Source organism: Narcine bancroftii, chromosome 6 (assembly GCF_036971445.1).
Source record: "Narcine bancroftii isolate sNarBan1 chromosome 6, sNarBan1.hap1, whole genome shotgun sequence".
Classification (NCBI taxonomy): Eukaryota; Metazoa; Chordata; class Chondrichthyes; order Torpediniformes; family Narcinidae; genus Narcine; species Narcine bancroftii.
This window is the reverse complement of record NC_091474.1, coordinates 33,357,599-33,382,258: the sequence shown is the minus strand read 5'-3', so window position 1 is coordinate 33,382,258 and position 24,660 is coordinate 33,357,599. Positions and strand designations below refer to the sequence as shown.

The window sequence follows — 24,660 nt, the reverse complement described above, 5'->3', positions numbered from 1 at the left end:
AATTTTTTTAGTGTGTGTATTTACTAATAGTTAAAATTATGTCTAAATCGAACTTTGCAACTTTTAATGTTCAGGGATTAAATAATCCAATAAAAAGAAGGAAAGTATTGGCGTATATAAAAAAGATAAAAATTGATATTGCTTTTTTACAAGAAACACATTTGACTGAGAAAGAACATTTGAAATTGAAAAGAGACTGGGTTGATCAAATTTTTTTATTCTTCTTTTAATTCTAAAGCAAAAGGAGTAGTGATTTTAATTCATAAGAATTTACCATTTGAATTGGAATCTACTAAAGGAAATGCTGGTAGAATTTTAAGAGTTAATTGTAAAATTTTTGTGGAATTTTGGACACTGCTTAATTTATATGCTCCCAATACAGATGATGAGCGGTTTATTTCAGAAGCTTTTTTTCTTGTTAAATCAGGCTAATGAGAATATTTTAGTGGGTGGTGATTTCAATGGTGCTTTGGATCCTTTATTAGATAGAAATACAAAGAGTATAAAGAAGTCAAAGACGGCAATACAACTTAATGCGTTAATGAAAGATTTAAATTTTGTAGATATTTGGAGAAAAGTCTTTCTTTTTATTCTTCAAGGCATGACTCGTTTTCCAGAATTGATTTATTTTTGGTATCAGCAAATCTTCAGGCTAGGGTACTGCAAACTGAATATAAAAGTAGAGTTATATTAGATCATTCATTATTATTTTTCTCTTGTGAAAGTTCAGAGATAGTACGTTCGACATAAAGATGGAGGTTTAACGCGATGTAATTGAAAAAAAACAGAGTTTGTTACCTTTGTTAAAGAGCATATTTCTTTATTTTTGACCGAAAATGTTAATTCTGTTAAGAGTCATTTTGTAGTATGGGTTGCTTTAAAAGCTTATTTGAGGGGACAGATCATTAGCTATTCTACGAAAATTAAGAAACAATATACGGCAGAAAGTTTACAGTTGGAAAATCAGATTGCTGAACTAGAGAAAGATTTTCAGAATGATTTAACAGAAGATAAAAAAAAGCCGTATTAGCGAAGTTAAAATTATGCTATAATACTTTACAAACTTACCAGTTTGAGTGCTTAATTAATAGATCTAAACAACATTATTATGAATTGGGGGAAAGGGCTCACTAGTTACTTGCTTGGCAATTGAAAGCTGAACAGGCATCTTGGACTATTAATGCTGCTAGGAAGAATTCAATAAAGGATTGAACAACAGGCCTTGGGCGCTGAGAAGCTGCAGCTCTAGTGGACGCCTCACAGTGAAGTTCAAATAGTTTACTACTTTCTGACTCAGGCACTTTTGAATGTTTGTGTTATTAACCCATGATTCAGAATCAGAATCTGGTTTATTGTCACAAAATGTGTTCATTTGCAGCAGCAGGTATTTTGAATTGCAGGTGCAAAATTGCAATAAATTGCAGTTCTGTAAATAAAATATTTAAAAATAAATAATTAGTGCAAAAAGAGAAAAAAAAAAGTGATGTTGTGCCTCCAGGTTCATTGTCTGTTCAGAAATCTGATGGCGGAGGGGAAGAAGTTGTTTTTGTGGCATCTTCAGTGTCCTCCACGTCCTTCCTAATGATAAGGGTGAGAAAAGGGCATGGCCTGGGTGGTGAGGGCCCTTTATGATAGAAGCTACTTTCTTGAGTCACTACCTCTTAAAGATACCTTTAATGGAGTGAAGACTGATGCTTATGATATGGCACTGGTGGACTTTACAACTCTCTGTAGCCTTTTCCTGTCCTGTGCATAATCATCTCCATACCAGACAGTACTGCAAAAAGTCACAATGCTCTTAATGGTACACTTACAAGAGTCTTTGGTGACATACCAAATCTCCTCAAACTCTTAATGAAATATAACCACGGGCATGCCTTCTTCAATATTATATCAACATGATGGCCCTAGAATGGATCTTCAGAGATTTTGACATCCAGGAATTTGAAGTTCTTTGCCATCACCACTGCTGACCCTCGAAGAGAACCAGTTTAGTTTCCCATTCCTGATGTCCACAATCAGTCCCTTACTTTTGCTAATGTAATAGGTTATAATCAGTAATAATGGCAGCATTTGCAACCAGCAACTAAAGGAGGTAAAAGAGATGGGGAGACAGTGGTGTGGATGAACTTCACTCAGTTCACCAAAACTAGCCGTCTGCCTGCACAGAGGCAGCAACTGTGCTGAACTCCATCATACAAAATGCACCAGAGGTGACGCCAGAGGAATCAGTGTGGCTGAGAGCCAGCAATGCAATATCCACAGAGCCTTTCTCCTCTCCCCACTAATTAATACACAGAGCTGACATTTGAATTCCTCTCTTCATTTCTTCACCATCTATTATTTGTAAAGCAAGCAACAATTTTATCAAATCCAAGTACTGGAAAAATGCCACAATGCAAGATTATGCAAAGTTTACCATCTAAGAAAGATGTTATCAGGATTTATTTATTTCAATAAGAAACAAACTATTTCAAAGGACCAAATTCAACTAAATTAACCTCAGCAGAGTCCAGTTCCCAGATTGCTTTTCAAATTGTCAATTTTACGCTTTCATTAACAGATGATTTAAGGTCATCTCTTTTTAATGAATCGGGAGGTTATATTGTCTGAAATTTATTGTAATTTCACCTCCAATATTTAAATTCCATTATAATGCCATTTGCGATAGCTGCATATGTCTGATTTCTGGCAGAGAATTTAATCCATCTTTAGATTAGATTATGAAGTGACAGCCATATAGGATGCATTTCATTTAATTCAAGAACAAAACACAAAAGCTCAGCAAGTCTAACAGCAAAGGTAGCAAAGGTAGGAATACATAATCGACATTTCGGGATTGAGCCCTTCATCGAAGAATGAAAAAAATGAGAGATGATAGGTGGAGAAGGGAGGGAGAGGACAGCAGCGATCAGGGGGAGGAGGGATGGCTGGATGGGTAAGGGTGAAGGGAACGGAGAACTGGAAAGAGGGAGGAAAAAGAAGGCAAGCAAGTTTAACAGAAAACAGAGAGGTCAATGTTAAGGCCATCTGGCTGGATTAGGCCCAGACGGAAGGTGTTGTTGCTCCAATCTACGGGTGGTCATTTAATTCAAGATGTTATTTAAAAATAAATGTAAATTGTGTTTTTTAAATTCATTCATAAAATATTAACAGCTTATTCGTTTTCTGTGCTTCATCAGCACCAACTATATACTTTGCATCCTTCTCTATTCCGAGCACACCCATGCCTGCGTAACCTGATTCAACTCTGACTCAATCTACAAATTCGCTGACAACATCAATGTTGTTGACTGAATATTTGGAAATGATGTGTCAGTATGGTGGAGATCGAGAATTTGGTTAGTTAGTGCCAAAACAACAATATTGCTCTCTATGTCATGAAGACCAAGGAGCTGGTTGTTAATTTAAGGGAGAGGCCGAGGAACCACACACCTGTCAGTATTGCTAGAAAGGAGGCGGAGATTGGGTGGTTACAGACATGGGGGAGCAGCAGAGCAGTGCAGAGCACCAGAAGTGGGGAGAATACTCCTCCCCCCCACCCCACCCACATTGAGAAGGAGAAGCACTGGAGATGACCTTACAAGTTGGCGACAACGTGGCGGACCAGCGAGGGGCTCAGCAGCCAAAGGACCCGCACAGGCTGCGTGCTGCTGGTGACTTGCAATCGAAGGGCCCACACAGACTGTGGGCTGCTGGAGACTGGCTCACAGCAACCAGGTGTTGGAACTAAGATTCAAGAGCGTGCAGAGGGCAAGAAGGACTTCCAAAGGGCCTTGGACGTTGAAGGCTTCCGGATTGTATCGGAGATTTGGATCTGGAGTTTGGCTTGTTGATGGTTTGAACGTGAGACTGTGCAACTACAGAGGCTGTGAGAGTGCTAAAGGGACTCCCTTTTCCTCTTCTTTCTTCTATTGGGGTACAGAGCAATGCTCCTATTGTAGTTATAACATATCATGTATATTACATTTTTAATGTGTTCTTATGTGACAATAAAAGGAACCTTGCAACAATGTTCCTGGGAGTTCATATTTCAGATGACCTTTCTTACAGCCAGCACATTAAGACAACCATGAAGAAAGCACATCAATACCTTTACTTTCCAAGGAGTCTGAGAAGATTTGGTATGTCATTTGATCAGTGGTTCTCAACCATTTTCTTTCTACTCACATAACACTTTAAGTAATTGTAGAGCTCGTCGAAAGAACCAAAGACTTGTTGATCCAAACCAAGGCTTTTATTAGCAAAAGACCGGAGCTCTTCACAGGTGGCCGACCAGTCCGGAATGATCCGACCTGGCTAGGGACACAACCCTTTAAGGCCCAGACAATAGGTGTGGCTTAGCTCTCAGCCAATCGCTGTAAGCACAGTCTAGATACAGTAACTATATACACTATGTACATTGGTGATAGACCTGTACTATCACAGCAATCCCTATGCCATAGGTGCTCTGTGATTAGTAAGGCATCTTGATCAATTATTATTCCCAAATCTTTTTCCCATTTTAATCTCGATTTATCAATGTCTAACAATAGGCATCTTACTTTGTAATAATTTATACATTTCAGAAATAAATTTTTTTATACCACCTTCAGTAAGCAAAATTTTGAATTTAGATCATCTTGGAAACCTCCCTTTGTTACACAGATTGCTCCCACAGTACAAAAGAAATTCTGGATTATTCAAGTCACTTTTTTTGGGCGTGAGAATTACAGTGAATATTTATTCTCTCTGATGTATTTATTTTGTCACTCTTAATTTAATTCAATTAGTTTACAATAATAGTTTTTCTTTACAAGTGGCAGTTTGGATGGAGCAATCAAGAATTTGAGCGCACAGGTATATTGTTCAATGTTTATGACATTAAACTCGACTTCATCATCATTCTTAGCCGTCATCCAGGTCCTCGATAAAAAAGAACCAATTATTCTGATCAAAATTCACAGTTTTGTGGAAGTGAATATTTCAATCCAGAGAGAATGGAAAAGGCAGTGAAATTGCTTGTCAACTGAACGCATGAGAAGAGGCAGATTGGTCCACCAGACATTCCCCAGAATAGTTTGGATGAAACATTGGCAAAATGTACCTACAGTCTTGTGTATCACTGCCAAGTTTCATCAAACACATTTCTTCTGTCTCAGCTTAGTTAGCCTTGATAATCCACTCACTCAGCACTCACAAGTGCCAATTCTCATAGAAATGCCTTTCATGGATGGGCACAGATAGGGTGTTAATCAATTTCTACCGGCCAATTGGAACTGATCAAACTGCCGTGCTACATAAAAAGAGAATATAGACAGGAAAAAAAAAACATTGTTCTGATCAAATTAAAGCAATGGCAGCAGTAACCAATTGTAGCTTTTATTACAGAGTACAACTTTTTGAGGTGCCTCACAAGAGCAATAGCAGTCAAAACTTTCAAGGAACCACAAGGCAATATTACTGACATCCATGGGAGACTGCAATTGCTGGAATTTGAAGCAAAATAAAAACATCTGGAGGAACTCAATGGGTCAACTTTTTTCACCAAAATCCTTCATCAAGACACCGATCTTGGCCTGAAACATTGAACATTCTTTTTTCTCCACTGATGGTGCTCAATCAGAAATTTGGTCAATGACATAGTTTTTAAGAGCATCTCAAAGGAGAACAACAAGTCATGAGAATTTCACTTTAAATCCAATGAACCTACCCGCTGGTACGTTTTGAATGATGGGAGGAAACCAGAGCCTCCGGGAAAGACCCGCGCAGACACAGGAAGAACGTACAAACTCCTTACAGACAGTGCAGGATTTTGAACCCTGGTCCCGATTGATGGCGCTGTAAAGACACTGCACTAACCACTGCACCAACCATGCCGCCCCGCTTGATTTTCATAGTTAAGACCTTTGGTGATAGAAAACTCATCTAACATTGGTAGAATGAATAAATCTGAGGAGAGTGGCTGTGCTGGAAAACAGTAATGAGAGGATGGGACAAGAGACCAGGAAAAATGAGTTGTCATTTTAAGACTAAGGAATTGTTTAACTATGAGCCCATGTAGGCCAGGAAGTGTCCTGGAGGGAAGAATGATAGTGACATGCCAAGATGCATTAGACTAATCCAGATCAGATGTGAACAATGTTTCTGAGGGATGATAGCTTTGGGAAAGGAACTAAAGGCTCCAGATGTGCCATCACAGAGAAGCAAACAACCAAGTAACTGAGGGCCCACCAGCTTTTCCATTGATTTCATACAATGGCTGGAGTATTCCATGGAGTTATCAACATTACATGTGAGAAGAGCATTTTCATTTATGTGCATGCGCTCGAAGAGGAGAAAATATTGTTGTGCTTGTGGAGCTCAAAATGGGGGCAGGAGTTTTGACAATGTCCTTGCAAACAAAAAGTTATTGCTCCTGGAATGAGTGAGCTGGATTGCAAGAAGTGGGGCAGGAATCTCTGTTTTCCACAATTGCTCAAGTGCCCTCACGCCGGTGCCCAAGTTGGTGTCAGTAGTAGGTAAATTATTAGAAAGAGTTCTGAGAGATAGGATGATTAAGGACAGTCAGCATGGCTTTGTGCAGGATAGATCATGTTCAACGAATCTTGTACAGTTTTTCGAAGAGGTTACCAAGATGGTAGATATGGATGTTGTCTACATGGACTTTAGTAAAGCCTTTGACAAGGTCCCACATGGGAAATTAGTTCAGAAGGTTAAGACACTAGGTATCCATGGAGAGGTTGTAAGCTGGCTATGTGGAAGAAAACAGAAAGTGGTAGTGGATGGTGGCTTCTCAGACTGAAGGCTTGCGACTAGTGGTGTGCCTCAGGGATCTGTGTTGGGGCCATTGTTGTTTGCTGTCTATATCAATGATCTGGATGATAAAGTGGTAAATTGGACTAGCAAGTTTGCTGATGACACAAAGATAGGAGGCGTTGTGAACAGCGAGGAAGATTTTCAAAGCTTTCAGAGGGATCTGGACCAATTGGGAGAATGGGCCATAAAATGGCTGATGGAGTTTGTGCAGGCAAGTGTGAGGTGTTGCCTTTTGGTAGGATATACACAGTAAATGATAGGACACTCAGGAGTGCAGAGGGGCAAAGAGATCTGGGAATACAAATACATTGTTCTCCGAAGATGGTGTCGCAAGTGGACAGGGTTGTAAAGAATGTTTTTGGCATCTTAGCCTTTATAAATCAAATTATTGAGTATAGGAGTTGAGATGTTATGCTGAAGTTATTTAGGACATTGGTGAGATCAAATTTGAAATATTGTGTGCAGTTCTGGTCTCCTAACTACAAGAAGGTTATCGATAAGACTAAAAGAGTGCAGAGAAGATTTACTAGGATGTTGTCGGGTCTTCAGGCATTGGGTTATAAGGAAAGATTAAACAGATTAGGACTTTATTCCTTGGAGCAAAAAAGAATAAGGAGAGATTTTATAGAGGTTTACAAGATTATGAGAGGTATAGACAGAATGGATGCAAGTAGGCTTTTTTCCACTTAAACTGGGGGTGATAAATACAAGAGGGGAAAGATAAATACTGAAAGGGGAAAGGATTAGGGGAAACATTAGTGGAAATTTCTTCATTTGGAGATTGGTTGGATGGTGGAATGGGCTGCCATCTGATGTGGTGAACGAGGATTCGATCTTGAGTTTTAAGAATAGATTGGATAGATAAATGTACATTGAAAATAAATTTGAACTAAATTTTAAATCAATTTTAGCATTCTACAGAATATTTGGAAGGAAACAGAGATAGGTATCTTCCCAAAGAATGAAGCATTACTATTGCTAAACCTGTATGCCATTCACTTGTCAGTTCATTACTATTCAAGCCCCAAAGATTTTTTTTTTGTGATTTGCCATCTTATTGGAAAGGATTGCATTTCCTCACAAATTCTTCACACCATATCCTTTTCCCCTCCTTTTAACAGAAAGATATAAATACACTAAAACATCAAGTTTCTTTAAACAAATTGATTCCGAATGAACGCAAGATACATTAGTCAACTCGTCAAGACACACTGCTCAAAGATTTTAAATCAATTTGTTAAAAGCTAAGACATAGCTGAATGATACTTCATAAGATCAGTCAGAGAACTGAAGCTTTCTGTTGATTTTCAATGTCTCAAAAATATCTCCATCCCTTGAGAAAGGCAGGATATTTTCATATTCAGCTAAGCATGAAAATAACCATGCACATGTCAGCAAAGAGTCTTCAGAGAATCCTGGCCTGTAACTTGTGTCCATGGCACTCCAATGAACACTAACTGAAATGAGTGTCAATACATTTTTTGTCACGACACTTCCAGTAGAGAAAATAGGCCAATAAAATTGATGATAAAATCATAGAGTTACACAAGTACATTCTGAAATCATTTTTGGTTTCATGCTCAAAGGCATCTACATCTCAAGGTCTGCAGCTGTTAAATGAGCAAAGATTTGAGAGGCACCTAAAAGCAAATGAATCTTCACTGCCTCCTTACCAAGAAACATGTCCTAAGTATTTCTTTTGAAATATTATGTAGGAATTGAAGTAATAAGAAACAGCTCCAAACACTAAGGACTTTCACACATTCATGACATCAAAGAAAGAGTATTCCTGAATGTCTCTCAGATAATATTCTAATGTTCAAAAAAACTGATTTTCAGTGGAAGGAATCAAGCTGGAAAAGATCTGGTTGTTGCATACATCGTCCTGGGTCACAGCCTGCCTGAGTTTACCTGGATAGATGTGGCAAGCCGATCTCACTCATCCCCTGCATCGCACACTAAGGTCTCAGCAGTCAGTGGGCCTCGGGTGGCATAGAGCAGAGGCCCTGCTCCTAGAACACTCTTAGAGACTTTAGCACGGGGAATATGCATAAGATGAGCTCTGCTTCCTGGCAAAGATGACAAAAGTGCCTCTGACGAAGATATTTGAAGGCAATCAAGATTTCAAAAAAAATGCACCTTTTGAAACATATATCCAAAGGACTTGGGGAAATGCTTATGAAGTAAAGTGTGACTCGACCAGTCAGGGTGGCTGAGCATCTTTTATGTAACAACATGCCTTGTGAGGACAAGATGATTTGTAACACTGGTGACCACTGTGGCACTTTTGTTTGGTGTTGAACATGGAAGATTTTGATAAATGCACATGTGGCAAAATTGGTCAGCTTTATCAATGATGTATTTAACACTTGAATTTCTATGTCTAATGATATATAAAACAGATGTACTCCTAGTAAACCCTTCATTGAACAATATTTATCAACAAAAAAAAGCTGAACAAAATATATTAGTGGCAGTTTGGTACAATGCTATGTCTAAACATGGAAAATGATGCACTATTTATAACAGTGAAAAATAACTTAGTAAATTGTACCCTGAACAGTCAATGCTGTAACATCCAAAACTCACAAATCAAATATTCATAAGTCAAGGAATTGCTCTTTATAGCATAACACTCTATTTGTAGCCATGGGTGACTGGTTATGCAATTGTGTTCTGCATGTTCATTGGTAACCGAGGAATGCTGCAGGGTTATTGGTAATCAGTAATTACTGTAGGTTGTGTGTGCTGCAGTGTTTTTAGACACTACCTAGTGATTTACAATAATTAAAGTAAAAGAGATGTTGATGATAGAAATCAGAAATATATGAATAGTTCATTCCATGAGTATGAACTGTGAACTCTTAGGCCAGTGTGAAGTGGAATTCCTGTGTGCTTGACAGGGGATTGATAGTAATTGGTTGTTGAGTGAACAATAAAGAATGATTTGAGGAAGAACCTACAGGAAAGGTGATAGATGCCTTGATCACCCACCAGGTAAAGTCCATCTTCGTTGAAATAATAGCAGCGAGGGGGGCGTGGCAAGATGGCGTTGAGTCGAGACGTGCAATCTCAACCTCTCTGGCCAGACTTTTAAATACCCATTTTTTAACCCTTTGTTTCCAAGTTTAAACTTTTTAATTTTTAGTATAAAGTATTAAGGAATTATTATGGCCTCTAATGGCAAAAAGACTAAATCTCAAGTTCAAAAGAAAATACATTTTTGAAGTGTTGAAGATTTGGGGCCTAGACGACTTGAAGCAGCCCCAGGCTCAATTTCTTCATTGCCTAAATCCCAAGGATCACCTGTGGAGGCTGAAAAGGAAATGTATCAGGCAGCATTACAATCTGAAGAAGTCATTTTTCTTCGTGAATGGATGAGAAGACAACAAGATGCGGGGGGAGACCAGCGGCGACTCCCTGAAGAAGTCAGGATGCCATCACTGGGAGTCCAGACCCACAGCAAATCTTTTTAAATGCCTTTTGTTGAATTGCAGCAGGTGCTGCAGTTACCTTGTTCTGCCACCATGTCAGAGAGAGCAGAGCTGAGATTTACGGATTCACAATGTATGCAATTAAATGCAGTTATTCAACCAATGTTGACATCTCTAATGAATGAGATGGTTCAAATGAATGCTGGTATAAGTTCAGAATTAAATATGGTTAAGACGCGTGTGGATGCAAATTTAAAAAATTTCAGACTACTTTTTTGGACTGTAAACAACAAGTGACTTCTAACACAGAAAAAGTATTGAAGGTGGAAAAATCAGTCATGGAATTAGGAGATCATGAGAAGGAGCTAGAAAGAAAAATAGATTATTTGGAAAATCAAAGCAGAAGGAATAATGTGAAAATTGTTGGTTTGCCAGAAGGTATAGAAGGACAAGACACTCATCGTTTCTTTAAAGACTGGATTCCACAAATATTAGGGCAAGAATTTTTCTCTGGGGGATTGGCACTGGAAAAAGCCCATAGAGCTTTAAGAAGAATACCCTCAGCTGGTCAACCCCCGAGACCGGTAATAATTCGATGTCTGAGTTATTTGGATAGAGAAACAATACTTCAACTTGCAGTACAACATGTGAGACAACGACATACCACATTATTGATCAGAATAGTAGAGTCCTTTTTTATCCTGATCTGAGTCAAGATGTCATTCAACGTCAATGTTGATTTAATCCAGTTAAAGAAGTTTTGTGGCGTAAAGGATATAAGTCTACTTTTCGTTACCCTGCAGTGTTACAGAGACTATCGATTTCGGTTTTTTTGAAACTGATTGTGAAGCAATGATTTTTGCTGACACTCATTGCTGGATATAAGAGGACAAAGACGTAGCTCACCATTATCTTCTAAAGAAAAATTTGGTAGTTCTGGAAATAGAAGAAATGGTAGAAAAGGGAAAAATGAGAATGGAGAGAGTCCATCTCCTTCCGAAATGGGATCTTCGAGACTGGAGTCTTTTCGATGAAAAGAGGAATTTTCTCATTTTATTTTTTCTTTTGTTATTATGATACTTGGATGTTGCTGATTGTTTGGCTGGGGAGGGGGAGATTTGCACTAAGTTCTTTATTAGTCATCAGCCACTGGTGGGTGACCCACACCCAATTTTTGTTTAGGGGATTACTAAATTTGGTAGTTTTTTTGGGGGGAGGAATTTATTTTATTGTTTTGTTTTTTTTTTAACTTTTTTCTTAGTTTTTAATTTGTGAGTTTTTTAATGGAGGGCCTACATACATTGATTTGAGTCTTTATATAAAGATATTATTGGTATTTAGTAATAATAGTTCTTTGGCTTGGCTTCGCGGACGAAGATTTATGGAGGGGGGTAAAAAGTCCACGTCAGCTGCAGGCTCGTTTGTGGCTGACAAGTCCGATGCGGGACAGGCAGACACGATTGCAGCGGTTGCAAGGGAAAATTGGTTGGTTGGGGTTGGGTGTTGGGTTTTTCCTCCTTTGCCTTTTGTCAGTGAGGTGGGCTCTGCGGTCTTCTTCAAAGGAGGTTGCTGCCCGCCAAACTGTGAGGCGCCAAGATGCACGGTTTGAGGCGTTATCAGCCCACTGGCGGTGGTCAATGTGGCAGGCACCAAGAGATTTCTTTAGGCAGTCCTTGTACCTTTTCTTTGGTGCACCTCTGTCACGGTGGCCGGTGGAGAGCTCGCCATATAACACGATCTTGGGAAGGCGATGGTCCTCCATTCTGGAGACGTGACCCATCCAGCGCAGCTGGATCTTCAGCAGCGTGGACTCGATGCTGTCGACCTCTGCCATCTCGAGTACTTCGACGTTAGGGGTGTGAGCGCTCCAATGGATGTTGAGGATGGAGCGGAGACAACGCTGGTGGAAGCGTTCTAGGAGCCGTAGGTGGTGCCGGTAGAGGACCCATGATTCGGAGCCGAACAGGAGTGTGGGTATGACAACGGCTCTGTATACGCTTATCTTTGTGAGGTTTTTCAGTTGGTTGTTTTTCCAGACTCTTTTGTGTAGTCTTCCAAAGGCACTATTTGCCTTGGCGAGTCTGTTGTCTATCTCATTGTCGATCCTTGCATCTGATGAAATGGTGCAGCCGAGATAGGTAAACTGGTTGACCGTTTTGAGTTTTGTTTGCCCGATGGAGATGTGGGGGGGCTGGTAGTCATGGTGGGGAGCTGGCTGATGGAGGACCTCAGTTTTCTTCAGGCTGACTTCCAGGCCAAACATTTTGGCAGTTTCCGCAAAGCAGGACGTCAAGCGCTGAAGAGCTGGCTCATGTCGAAATTGAGGTTTGCTACTTTTAATGTTCGAGGATTAAATAGTACAATTAAACGTAAGTGAGTCTTGGCGTATATTAAGAAAATGAAAATTGATATTGCCTTTTTACAAGAAACACATTTGAATGTAAAGGAAAGTTATTGGCTTTAACTCCATTGTATAATAATCAACTTATTTCTTTTTCAATACATAATCAAAATTTATTGCACTGGAGATTTAAAGGTGTGGAAAATTTTGGAGATTGTTTTATTAAAGAAGGTAAGTTTTTATCTTTTAATCAGATGAGGGAAGATTTTGGTATTGATAAGAAATCTTTATTTCTTTATTATCAAATTTGATCTTTGGTAAAATGTATGTTTGGTAGAGATAAGATTTTACCTAAAATGACTAAATTTGAGATTTCCCTTATGAAGGTACTAGAGAAGAGTTATATTTCATTTATGTATCAAATATTACAGGATGGTATGGATAAAAATGGTTGGGATAGATCTAAAATTAAATGAGAAGCAGATACTGGTTTAACTTTTTCTGAAGAGGATTGGTTAGATATCTGTTATGATAGTGTAACTAGATTGATAAATGCACGTTGTGCAATGATTAATTATAATTTTTTACATCAATTATATTTGACACCTGAAAATTTTTAAAAATATATGGTTTTAATGAATTAGATTTGTGTTTTAGATGTGGTGATACGGTTGGATTTTTTTTCATGCTGTTTGGTCATGTATACAATCTTTTTAGAAGAAAATTCGATCGTTTTTAGAATATCTGTAGAAGATTAAAATAGCTTTAGATCCAAAGTATTTTTATTGGGCAGTTTGCAACCTCTGAAAGGTTTGGGATTAGATAAATTCCAGCTTGCTTTTGTATATTTAGCTTTATCTGTAGCAAAAAAAATGTATTGCTAGTACGTGGAAAGATACAAATATGATTGATATTAATAGATGGCATAATGAGATCAAATATTGTTTAATAATGGAAAAAATTACATATGTTTTGCATGATAATTATATTTTTTATTAAAAAGTGGTTGTTATACTTGGAATATTTACATTTCAATTTATATTGATTAGATTTTAATATGTATATTTAACTTTTTTAAATATTCTTTCTTTTTTCTTTTTTTATGGCTCTCCTTAGGAGAATTGGCTGAAAGGGGTGAGGGATCTTTTCTTTTTTTTATATATATAAAATATGTTCATGTTCCTGTTTAATTGCTGTATATGTCATATATTATTTGTTTTTTGAATTAATAAATAAAGTTTAAATAAAAGAAATAATAGCAGCCATCCCTGATCTTTCAGTCCAGCTAAGGGCTGGTTCACTTTGTGGATGTTGTGCACATAGAATAACTTTGCAAGTAATGTCAAAATTCATGTGATCTCAAGGTGATGTTTGCTCTTTAACATCACCATGTCTATTTGTGACTTACATATCGTGGTGCAGGTCAGTGGGACCAAGGAGAATAATAGTTCAGCATGGACTAGAAGGGCCAAAGGGCCTGTTTCTGTGCTGTTTTGTTTTATGATTCTGTATGGGGACCATCAATACCCCTGAGTGTAAAGCCCTGCAAAATGGAGTGGACACTACATCATGTCAAAACTCCATCCTCATCATTAAGGACATTACAGAGAATGCTGCCATTGAAGAGAAGCACCAATCACCAAGGATTCTCAACATGCAGTACATGCTCTGATCTCGCTGCTACCATCAGGAAAGAGGTATGGGTACCACAAGGCTTGCATCACCAGCTTCAGGAATAGCTGCTACCCCTTGATCATTAGAGTCCTCAATGACAAACTCAATCAGGGACTCATATTAGGATTCTAACTTTTACACTTTATTGATTTTTTTCTATCTCTGTGTAGCACAGTTTGTTTACATTTCTTTATTTGTTGAGATGTTGAGCTGGTTTATTTTTGCACTGCCAATAAGTGGTGATTCTGCCTCACCTACAGGTAAAAAAATCTTAGGGTTGTATGTGGTGTCATGTATGTACTCTGACAATAAATCTGAAATCACATGAAAGTCACATGGATGGAGAACTTGCACCTAATTTAAGGACACATGCAATGATTATGAATAAGTTTCTATCACACAGCGCACAAATATGTTCACCACACAGTTACATTCATAAGTCAGGGATTGCAGATTGTTTACTTATAGCCAAAGGCAACACTGAAGATGCAGAGATAAATCCGTACTTCAGTGTGTAAATAAAATTAAAAAGCACTGAACTGGGTTTGGCACACGTACACATGTACACACGTACACACCGTACACACGTACACACCGTACACACGTACACACGTACACACTGTACACACGTACACACCAGTCACACCGTACACAACATACACAACGTACACACGTACACACATACACACATACACACGTACACAATGTACACACATACACACGTACACATATACATACACACATACACACGTACACACATACACACATACACCCATACACCCATACACACATACACATGTATACACGTACACATACACACATACACACATACACACGTACACACATACACACGTACACACATACACAATGTACACAACGTACACACATACACATGTACACACGTACACACGTACACACATACACAACGTACAGTATGTCCAACTCTGTCACTTACCTTTGAAGCAAGGGCAAACTGATGCAATTAGCAGACTATCCTGTTTCCCAGACACCAACTGTTCCTAAGTGCTAAAATTGCAGAAATTCAGCACTTATAATTCTTAAAATAAAATAAGAATTGGCAGATGTTGGAAACATCAAAATGTATCCACAACAGATTGCTTTTCCGCCAGACACAGGGGCGACTTGATGAGGGAGATAATTTTATTCTGTCTTTCCCTTTCATTCGTGAGATAGGAAGTGCAAGGTGATCAAAAGATTCTTTGAGCTCAATGCACACCATCTCAATTAGATTTGTTTATTCAAAATATTTTTTTTGAGGAATACAATTTGGCAGTCATTCAGCCCATATAAAGTAATAATGCCAAGATTTCTTCAACTTTGTTGTTATATTTTGATAACAATACTTACCTGGAATTTTCACAGGACATCTCTTCTTCCCTTCTGCAAGGGTGTCTAATGCCTCTACACCATATGCCTGTAGTTAACAGGGCCGTATCTAAAAGTTAAATTCACATTCACAGGAGCATACGCATACAAACTGCTGTGATAACCATACCTAGATCCTTACAATGTTTTGCTCTCACTAGGTGGTTTCACACTGCCGAAGATGGGTGACCCTCTGGGACAAATTCCCAGGAAGCTGCCTTTCACACTGCAGCTTTACTTCCCTGCAAAATTGCGCACTAGGCATTTTAGGGGTGGGGGCTCCTCCCCCCCCCCCAGTGATGACATAATAAGTGACATGTTACACACTCACAGGAAGTCCCACAGGGAATCCCCTCACTACTCCAGGTCAGCAATTCTGTTACCTTATGAGATCTGTCATTAGGCTTCTTATCCTAAAGCAGAAATATCAGGGCAGGTGTTCTCAACAGTACACTGTGGACTTCATGTTGTTAATTAGGACATCCCGGCTGCGCATGTGTGTACTTCCACTGAGCAAATAGGCATACCCGTGTTCGGCTGTCCATCGCCTCCTCCCTCTGCCCCCCCCCCTCAATCTAACTCCTAATTAAGCAGCAGGAGTGCAGTGCTGCTGGAGTTCACTAGAGCATCTCCCTGGCAGTGCAACAGATGCCTATGAGTGACAGACGGCCAGGGGCAGGGGCAAGAGATGACCAGGGGCGGTCAAAACAATTATTTCTCATTTTGGTGACACTTGCATGCAAGGGCTGACGTCACGAAGCTTGCACGGGTAAAGCCATTTGTCTCATCACCCTGCCAGAAGGGGATCAATGGGTGAACTTGGCCGGGCTCCGAGACTACCTCCGACCTAGGTCTCGGAGCCCGGATGATTTTGACTGTCCCTACCTGGTCGGACCTCTTCTCATTGCAGGATTCCGGGGTAGGTAAAAGGTCAAATTGCACACTTGTTCACCGCAGTGAGGAAAGGCCTACTCTCTCAGGCCATTTGTTGAGCAGCGCAGACCTCAGTGTGGTTGAGTGCTGGCTACCCATTGCATGAATGTTAATTAGAGACACACTGTCTTCATTGAAAACAACAAGCATCTTTCATTCATTGCAAAATGTACTCAGCAATTTCAACGGACTTTACTTTGCCTCCAAAAGACATCAGAAAACTTCAATTCAAGCTGCCCTACCCTGTATGTAGCATGATTTCTCACTTATTCACCATAGATATTTAAATCATTCTATCCAACATGCATGGAGAAAACTAAGCTCTCATCAGTATTGATGAGTTTTACATTGCAGTAGATTTGGACGTCCTTTCAATTTATTGTAGCTACCCAATAATTAATGAGACCTTCAGATCCTCTTCCGGTAAAAAAAACAAATTATTTGCTGCATTTACAAGGTTAAAGATAATTTTATTTGCATTTTCCACATTGATGATCCATTGGAGTGGAGATTTTAATATTTCATGTTACTTGTGTTAGTTTTTTTTCCCCCACAGTTCGGAAAACCACAGGGATTATCCTTTGCCACATACTGTACGTTATAATGTGCATTTATAAAATAAACTGAGATCATTGGAGAGCTCTTCAAAAATTTATCACACTGACTTCAAAGAAATCAAGTTTCAGAAGTTGGATTCAATGTCCATGTGCTACTTTACACGGATTAAAGCCTGTAACCAAGAACATAATCCTTCCTCGTTCATCTCAACAACAAGAGGTGAAAATGATTGCAGCTTCCCCTTTGGGTCTCTCCCACAACCTTCCAGCTGGCCGGCCACACCATATATAAATCTTCTCTCCATCAGGATGCTGGCCAACCCTTTGAAGTGAGCTCCATCATGTGTTTTCAACTATAAATACAATACTTGAGTTGTTGAGATGTCAGATCAAATGACTGATGGTATCGTCAGTCCACAGTGAATTGATGGGGATGATGTTTACATGTTATGCTATGAAAAAGTATTCAGTTCAGAGGTTAGTCTATATTGTGCGTTGTCAGCCATTTAATGTATGGTGTGTGTCACAGACACTTGGTATCTCCACTGACTGGCAGGCTGCCAGAGCTTCCAGTTGCAATCTTCCATTGGGAGGCAGGTTCCCAGTTGATCATCTAGCTCCAGTATATACAGATCACCTCCAAGCTCATTCAGCATTCCCTCACAATGGTTTTGTCAAGCAGTGACACCCGACCACTGACATTTGCAGTCAAAAATGCTCAGACCCCAGCAATGAAAGTACAGCCAGCCCCCGGGTTGAAGATGTCCGATTTATGAACAACCCATTGTAACAAACTGGTAAGCTGACGGGAAGTAGAGTGGCGTCAACTTTTGGCGTGGTTGAGTATAATTTAAATTCAAAAGTGGCACCTACCCCACCACACCCCACCCCACTCTGATGCAGTCCATCCCCCTCCCAACTCCAACACAGCCACCACCCCTCTCGCTTCACTGTGGTTCCCCTCCCACTTACTCCGTCGCAGATCCCAACTCGCTCGCTCTGTCGCGGCCGTTTTCAATGAGTAAAATATTAATAAAGAACACATTTAAAGGCAACTAAATTCAATACATAAACTGAATGAGAACATATAATTAAAGTCTACTTACTGCCACTTCTGTACATTGATTTAAATGGCTTGAACCTAAGCAAAGTCCCCGTTATTCAGAATTCAAGGAACCGGCAAAAAAAGTCATGAAAAATTAATAGTTTAAAAAAAAATGAAAGTTTAAAATTGGTGCACCCTTGCAATTAGTTCGTCAATCATACAACTCACAACCTCAAGCAATGGGAAAATTCACTTATCCAACATCTACAAATCGCCATAGGTGCCTGGTACTGAGGATTTTACCGTAATCAGATTTCCAGTTGTCCATCTACAAAATCGGAGGCAGTGAACCCAATGAGCAGATCACCAGAAAGCTTTGAAAAGAGGCTTAACTTTAGCCTGCACTCGGTGATTCCCACCCACCATTCAATTAGCTTTGTAAAGGCCAGAAGATTCAAGTGGGTCTGTTGGCTTTTGAGCAGGAACCTGAAGCTGAAGGATGAACGACTCAGTGCCTGAAACTCAAGCAATCTGTGTGGAATGTAGTCAAAATGTGCATGAACTTGAATGTTTGTAGATTTTCTAAACAGGTCCTCAGGCCTCAAGATTGGAAAATATGTCATCAAACAATTGTTGTCATCTGAATCCGAAAGCTCAAGACACAATGCTGGAGAAACTCAGCAGGTCAAACAAAAATACATAACCAATGTTTTGGACTTGAGCCCTTCATCAAAGTATGGACAGAATATTGGCTGGTGCCCAAACAAAATGGTGGCTTGGAGAGGCAGATGGAGAAGCACAGATCCACAGGCAGGAGGTAATTGCTGGATAAGCGAGGGAGGGCTTACCAGCAAACAAGAGGAGGGGGGGTGGCTCTGTGAATAGAGAGGGTGAGGGTGGAGAGCATGAGGAAAGAAGACAGAGTAGAGAGAGGAAGAATGGGGAGTAGGCTAGCAGAAACCTAAGAAATCAACATTAATGCCATCCAGCTGGAAAGTACAGAGATGGAAAACTAGGTGTTGCTCATCCAATTTATGGATGGTCTTGGTTTGAAAATGCATGAGGCCATGGACCGACATGTCAGCATGGGAGTGGGGCACAGAATTGAAATGGATGACCATTGGGAGATCCCTGTCACTAATGTGAACGACTTCACAGTCTACGTCCAGTCTCTCTGATGTAGAGAAGGCTGCTTACCATTTTGTTTGGTCGCCAGCCCACCATTTTGTTCATACGGGTCTCAAGCCTGAAACATTGATTATGTATCTTTATATTTCCTCTATAAAGTGGACTGTATGACCTGCAAAGTTTCTCCATCATTGTGTTTTTTTACTTCAACCACTATGCAGACTTTTGTGATTAGCTTCCCACATATATAGTTGTTGTTTTGTCCAAGAAAAGAGTTCAGTGGCTACGATGCTTATCTAGCACACCAATAAAATAAGAACTTCTCAAATCCATTGTAAGTTCACTTAACCTGAATTCTCTACGTGAGGAACAGGATGTAGTAGTAGCTTTGCCTGGGAATTTTCGTGAATAAATATCAGAATGAAAATTGACATCAGGTAACCAGTAACTTGTTCAATGTTCCAATCTACTCAAAATTATTATGGACCATCAGCTGATGTTCACCTTGACATTGTAAATTGAAATGAAGGGCTGTGAGTGCATGGTAGGGAAGGGTTAGATTTTTGTGGAGTAGGTTTATACAGGTCACCACAACATGGTGGGCTGAAGGGTATTTTCTGTGCAGTAATGTTCTAAGTGACAATACTGAACACAGCATTTTGCCTATTCAATCCCTCTTGCAAAATCATCTATTTAAATTTTGAAGGAAAGGTAGCTGATAACAAAAAAAATGCCTCCGTGTGCCAAATGTGGTGGGATTTTACAAACTGGAATGCTTCTACTTTCATGGAACTGAGAGTCAGAAGTATTTTCCGATTGTTCATTGCACCAGCTGTGAATTAAATATTCTGCTGATGGAACAAAGGCCTCGTTAAGCCTTGAGCCATTCTTCTGAAACATTCTCGGTTTCATAAATCACTCCAAGGAACTGCACACTCTCTAAACATCCAGAGCCCCTCCCATTAGAACAAAAACCTCTGTAAGATTTTCTTCTATAATGAGTTGCAAATTGTGTCTCCTAACTGTGCATCAGATGCTTTATTATGCAGTGCACATATCACGCTGAGAGAGTTATTTACTTTCCAACCTGATTCCAACTTCTTGGCACCAACCTTCAAAGATGTGAAGCTGGTTTACACTGTGCTGTCTTGCAATATGTTGCCAGTAGGCACTCCGAGGAAGAGGCATTATCGTGCCCAATGAAGCTGTCCTTTCATTCCCTTTGATTTGATGCTGGAAGAGAAATACATTGAAAGACATAAGTTTTAGCAAAGGAGCAAGACAAAAACAATTGGAACTTAATTGGCTTGCCAGCACAAGAAGTGTATTTTAAAGTGAATTAATTTGCTTCATTTGAATAACAATCAGACAGATTTTTGAGGGAAAGAAGTAGAAGCAATAATAATCAGAAAGCAGAAAAACAGACAAAAAAAAAGAGAAAATGCTGGAAAGTCAGGCAGCATCTGTTGAATGAGAAACAGCATTAACCCTTGCGATAGCATTTCACCTCTTCGCCTGAACAGGAATAAGTTAGAAATCGAGCATGTTGTAATCTGTGGAGAAGGGTCATGGGTGCAGAGATAAAAAGAGAATGTCTGTGATAGGGCAGAGACTGGGAGAGACTGAGTACCACAAGTGGCCGTGGTGTCAGGTGATGCTTGAAGGATGACAGTTGATCCTCTCTCTAAATGTAATGCTGGACCTGCTCAGATTTTCTCATAATTTCTGATTTTATTTAGCTTCACAAAGTCATTAGTTCAACACATTGACAAAGTCATCTAACTCTTCGCCTGAACAGGCAAAGGTTCTCAAAAACATATAATTTTATTCACCCTGTGATTATCATAAATGTATACAGTCCCATATGGGTCTGCGGGTCTTTTCTGGAAAGGAGAAAAGTCCTCTCTAGCCACAAATTTTCTTTTTGATTGACTGACCTTACAATCATTTGGAAATCTGGAAGGATCCATTGAATTGGTAAACAGAACAGTGAAATCATGAAATGAAATTTAAAGTGAATTTTTTTATATTTGCATTATCTGTAAGCCACCAAATCTGTGGCTGGAACCTGCCCATTCAAATAGATTGTAGAAAGTGCTCTCCTCTTCAATATATTTCATAGCCATGTAATGACAAGAGTATAACCTACAATTTAGTATGAATTCAAGTATTATTATTGAACAGAACATGCCTTAGACAGCAGTTTAATTAATATTTAAATCAGTCACTCAAATAGTTGGTACCCTTAGCTCTCAATTATCACATAATGAGTTCAGGTCACGGATTTTGCCATGTTAGTTAAATACTCTCCTTTTAGTTGAGTCTATTGTCTTAGATTTCACTTGGGACTGTAAATGGAACTCTGTATTACAATTAAGTATTCTGCCGGATGTAGAAAGGAGGGAAAAAACACAGAAAATGTCCATTAAATTTTTTTTAAGTTCGTTAAATTAATTAAATATTCGATACCCACAGGTACGGTAATTGAAAACAATTAGCAAGCTTTCATTACTATTCATTTCTCTGGACAGTTACTGGACATCAGGAGGAAGTCAGGGGAACATGACCCAGTCCTCAGGGCTCAGTTGTGGAGAGAGTCAAGAACTTAAAATACCTGGGTGTCAACATCTCCGAGGATCTGTCCTGGAGCCTCCATGTTGATGCAATCACGAAGCAGTCCCACCAGCGGCTATACTTTGTGAGGTATCTGAGGTGGTTTAGTATGTCACTGAAGACTCTCGTAAACCTCTACAGGTGTACCATGAAGAGCATTCTGACTGGTTGCTTCACTGCCTGGTGTGAAGGTGCCAACTCTCAGGACGAGAATAAACTCCAGAGGGTTGTTAACTCTGCTTGCGACATCGCAGGCACCAGAATTCGCTCTGTCGAGGACATCTACATGAGCGGCAAAGACTTCAACGGGTGGTGAGGGCAGCAGAAAAGATAATTGGATGTCCCCTACCCTCCCTGAAGGACCTCAACACCTCCCGTTGCCTCAGTAGAGCACAAGCAATAATAAAGGATCCCACCCACCCTGCCCTGTTTGACCTACTACCCTCTGGCAGACGCTACAGGTCAATCAAGACAAGAAGAAACAGACTCAGAAACAGCTTTTTCCCCCAGGCTGTCACTACACTGAACACACATATCCACAACAGCTTTTTCCCCCAGGCTGTCACTACACTGAACACACATATCCACAAATTCCCCCTCTCTGTCCTCCACATCTATTATACATGTAGCCGACACCACCCCCCCCCCCCTCCATTCACATAAAGGACATATACGGCACTGTAAATTAAATTTTTTATTTAACTTCTGTGGTGCTGCCTGTGGTTGCGTCGCTGCATTGGTAACCTTGTACTGCTGTCATAAATCTCGTTGTATAACTTGTACAATGACAATAAAAAGCTATTCATTTTTTTTTAAAAAGCAGCCTCTATCCTCAAAGGCCCTCACCACCCAGACCACATCCTCTTCTCTCTATTACCATTGGGAAAAAGGTACAGGAGCCTAAAGACAAGCACCCAGCGGCACAAGGGCAGCTTCTTCCTGAATAATTAATGAACCAAAGATACTGCCTTACTTTTTGTGCACTATTATTTTTATTTTTAAAATTTATATTAATGTTGTAAGAAGGTTATAACGTGTATGTTTACACTCTGATGCTGCCACAAAACACTGCATTTCATGATTTGTTCATGACAATAAATTCTGAGTCATTGATTATTGACGGCGGGGGGAAAGAAGCAGTCCTCGTGCCACTGAGTGTTCGTCTTTAGGCTTCTGTACCTTTTTCTTGAGGGTAGCAGAGTGAAGAGGGCCTGGTCTTTAAACATTTGAGAAGTTTGGAGTTAAACGTGAGAATCTAAACAGTCTCCGAGAGAGTGTCCGAAAAGCCTCAAAATATTAGCAATGGGAATATGGCAAATAATAGGATAAAATATAAAATAATGTATTAAAAGCAAATCAAAGACCAAAAAATGAGAGAGGAAATATTTTAAATGAAGGGGAAATCTGTTTGTAGATAACAGTGATATGATGGAGTTTTCTGTTCCCAAGGAAGATTTATCGGATAACACTGGCAGAAATTAATGTCAATCATTAGACAAGTTGGACAGGAGGAGCAGAGATGGTGATACAGATCAAGATTCTGACATCCACTGTCCTCTGCATCACGAATGGATTGTGTATGTGGAGGAAAATAGATTCTGTGCATTGTTGGGGATTGTTAACAAAAGAGACAGGTGCTGTCAACTGGGGGCATTCGTTTAAAGCCTGGTGCCTATTGTAATTTCATCAAACAATGATGGAAGTGAGAAGGTAGAAAGAAGAAACCTTGTCTAACTGTTGAGAGTAAATCTGAAAACCAAATTGGTTTTGAAACTGATGAAACTCAGACTGGATACATTAGCAAATAATTGACTGAACAAATACCAGTTACATTAGAAAGTGATGTTTGTATGCCTTATCAGAAAAAATTGAATGAAGTTGTTCAGCAGGTAACAGGACAAAAACCATCATGAAACATTGCAGCGGGGACGTTTTTTTTTTAACCTAATTGGAAACACAGAGCCAGGGTTACTGAATGGAGTTTTGATCGGAGGAGCCCTGGATGGCACCTCATTGTTCAATCAGAACCAATTTTATTCCTGTGACTGTGACTATTATATATTAACATTAAAAAGGTTTTGAGATAGGTTCATAGAAACTGGAATTATTTGAGAATGTCTTCAATGTACCATTTCCAAATAAAAAGTCATTTTCTGCACATTCAATTGAGTTAACAGTCACTTTCTGTTGCTAGCAGCTATTGGAAAACAAACTAATGCACATCTGAGCTCAATTGATTTTTATATCTCTTTGTCCCACATTGGACATTCAGTAGGGGATTACAAACTGGGGTTGCTCAGGGCCTGTGCTTCCTACACATGTAGTGGGCCCCTGCAGCCCCTTACACACTAGACTATAAATTGGTCGGTTGAATGATGACCGGACAATTTAAAGGGGATCCAGCCCCTTTGGTGAGGCGGATGTGTGACCCGTATCCCTGCCAGAATCCACCTCCGAGGTGGTTTCCCAACCCATGCAGATTTTTTTATATTCTACCCTCCTCCATTTGGTCTGTACATGGGTAGATAACCTGCCGAATTGGCAGGTTAAACTCATTTACAATCCAATTTGTAAACCCCAAGAGACTAGCACCCATTCTCTTGCTTACTAATAGAAGTTTACACAAAGGAACAGCCTACAACTTGCATTTTTCACTCATGTGAAAATAAAGAGCAAACCCTGCAGCAAGTCGGCAAAGAAATGGGATTTAAAGGGGTCTCCACTGTAACATGTATTTTCCTCATGGCCTCT

General features: G+C 39.6%; 1 protein-coding gene across 1 annotated transcript in view; it reads right to left on the bottom strand.

Annotated features, from left to right (window-relative positions):
* Positions 1-24,660, bottom strand: part of LOC138737290 (docking protein 5-like) — a 180,698-nt gene that overhangs the window by 16,129 nt on the left and 139,909 nt on the right. Inside the window, exon 7 of the mRNA XM_069888042.1 lies at positions 20,409-20,529. Within this exon, the coding sequence (XP_069744143.1) occupies positions 20,409-20,529 (121 nt within the window). The remainder of the gene's footprint in view (positions 1-20,408; positions 20,530-24,660) is intronic.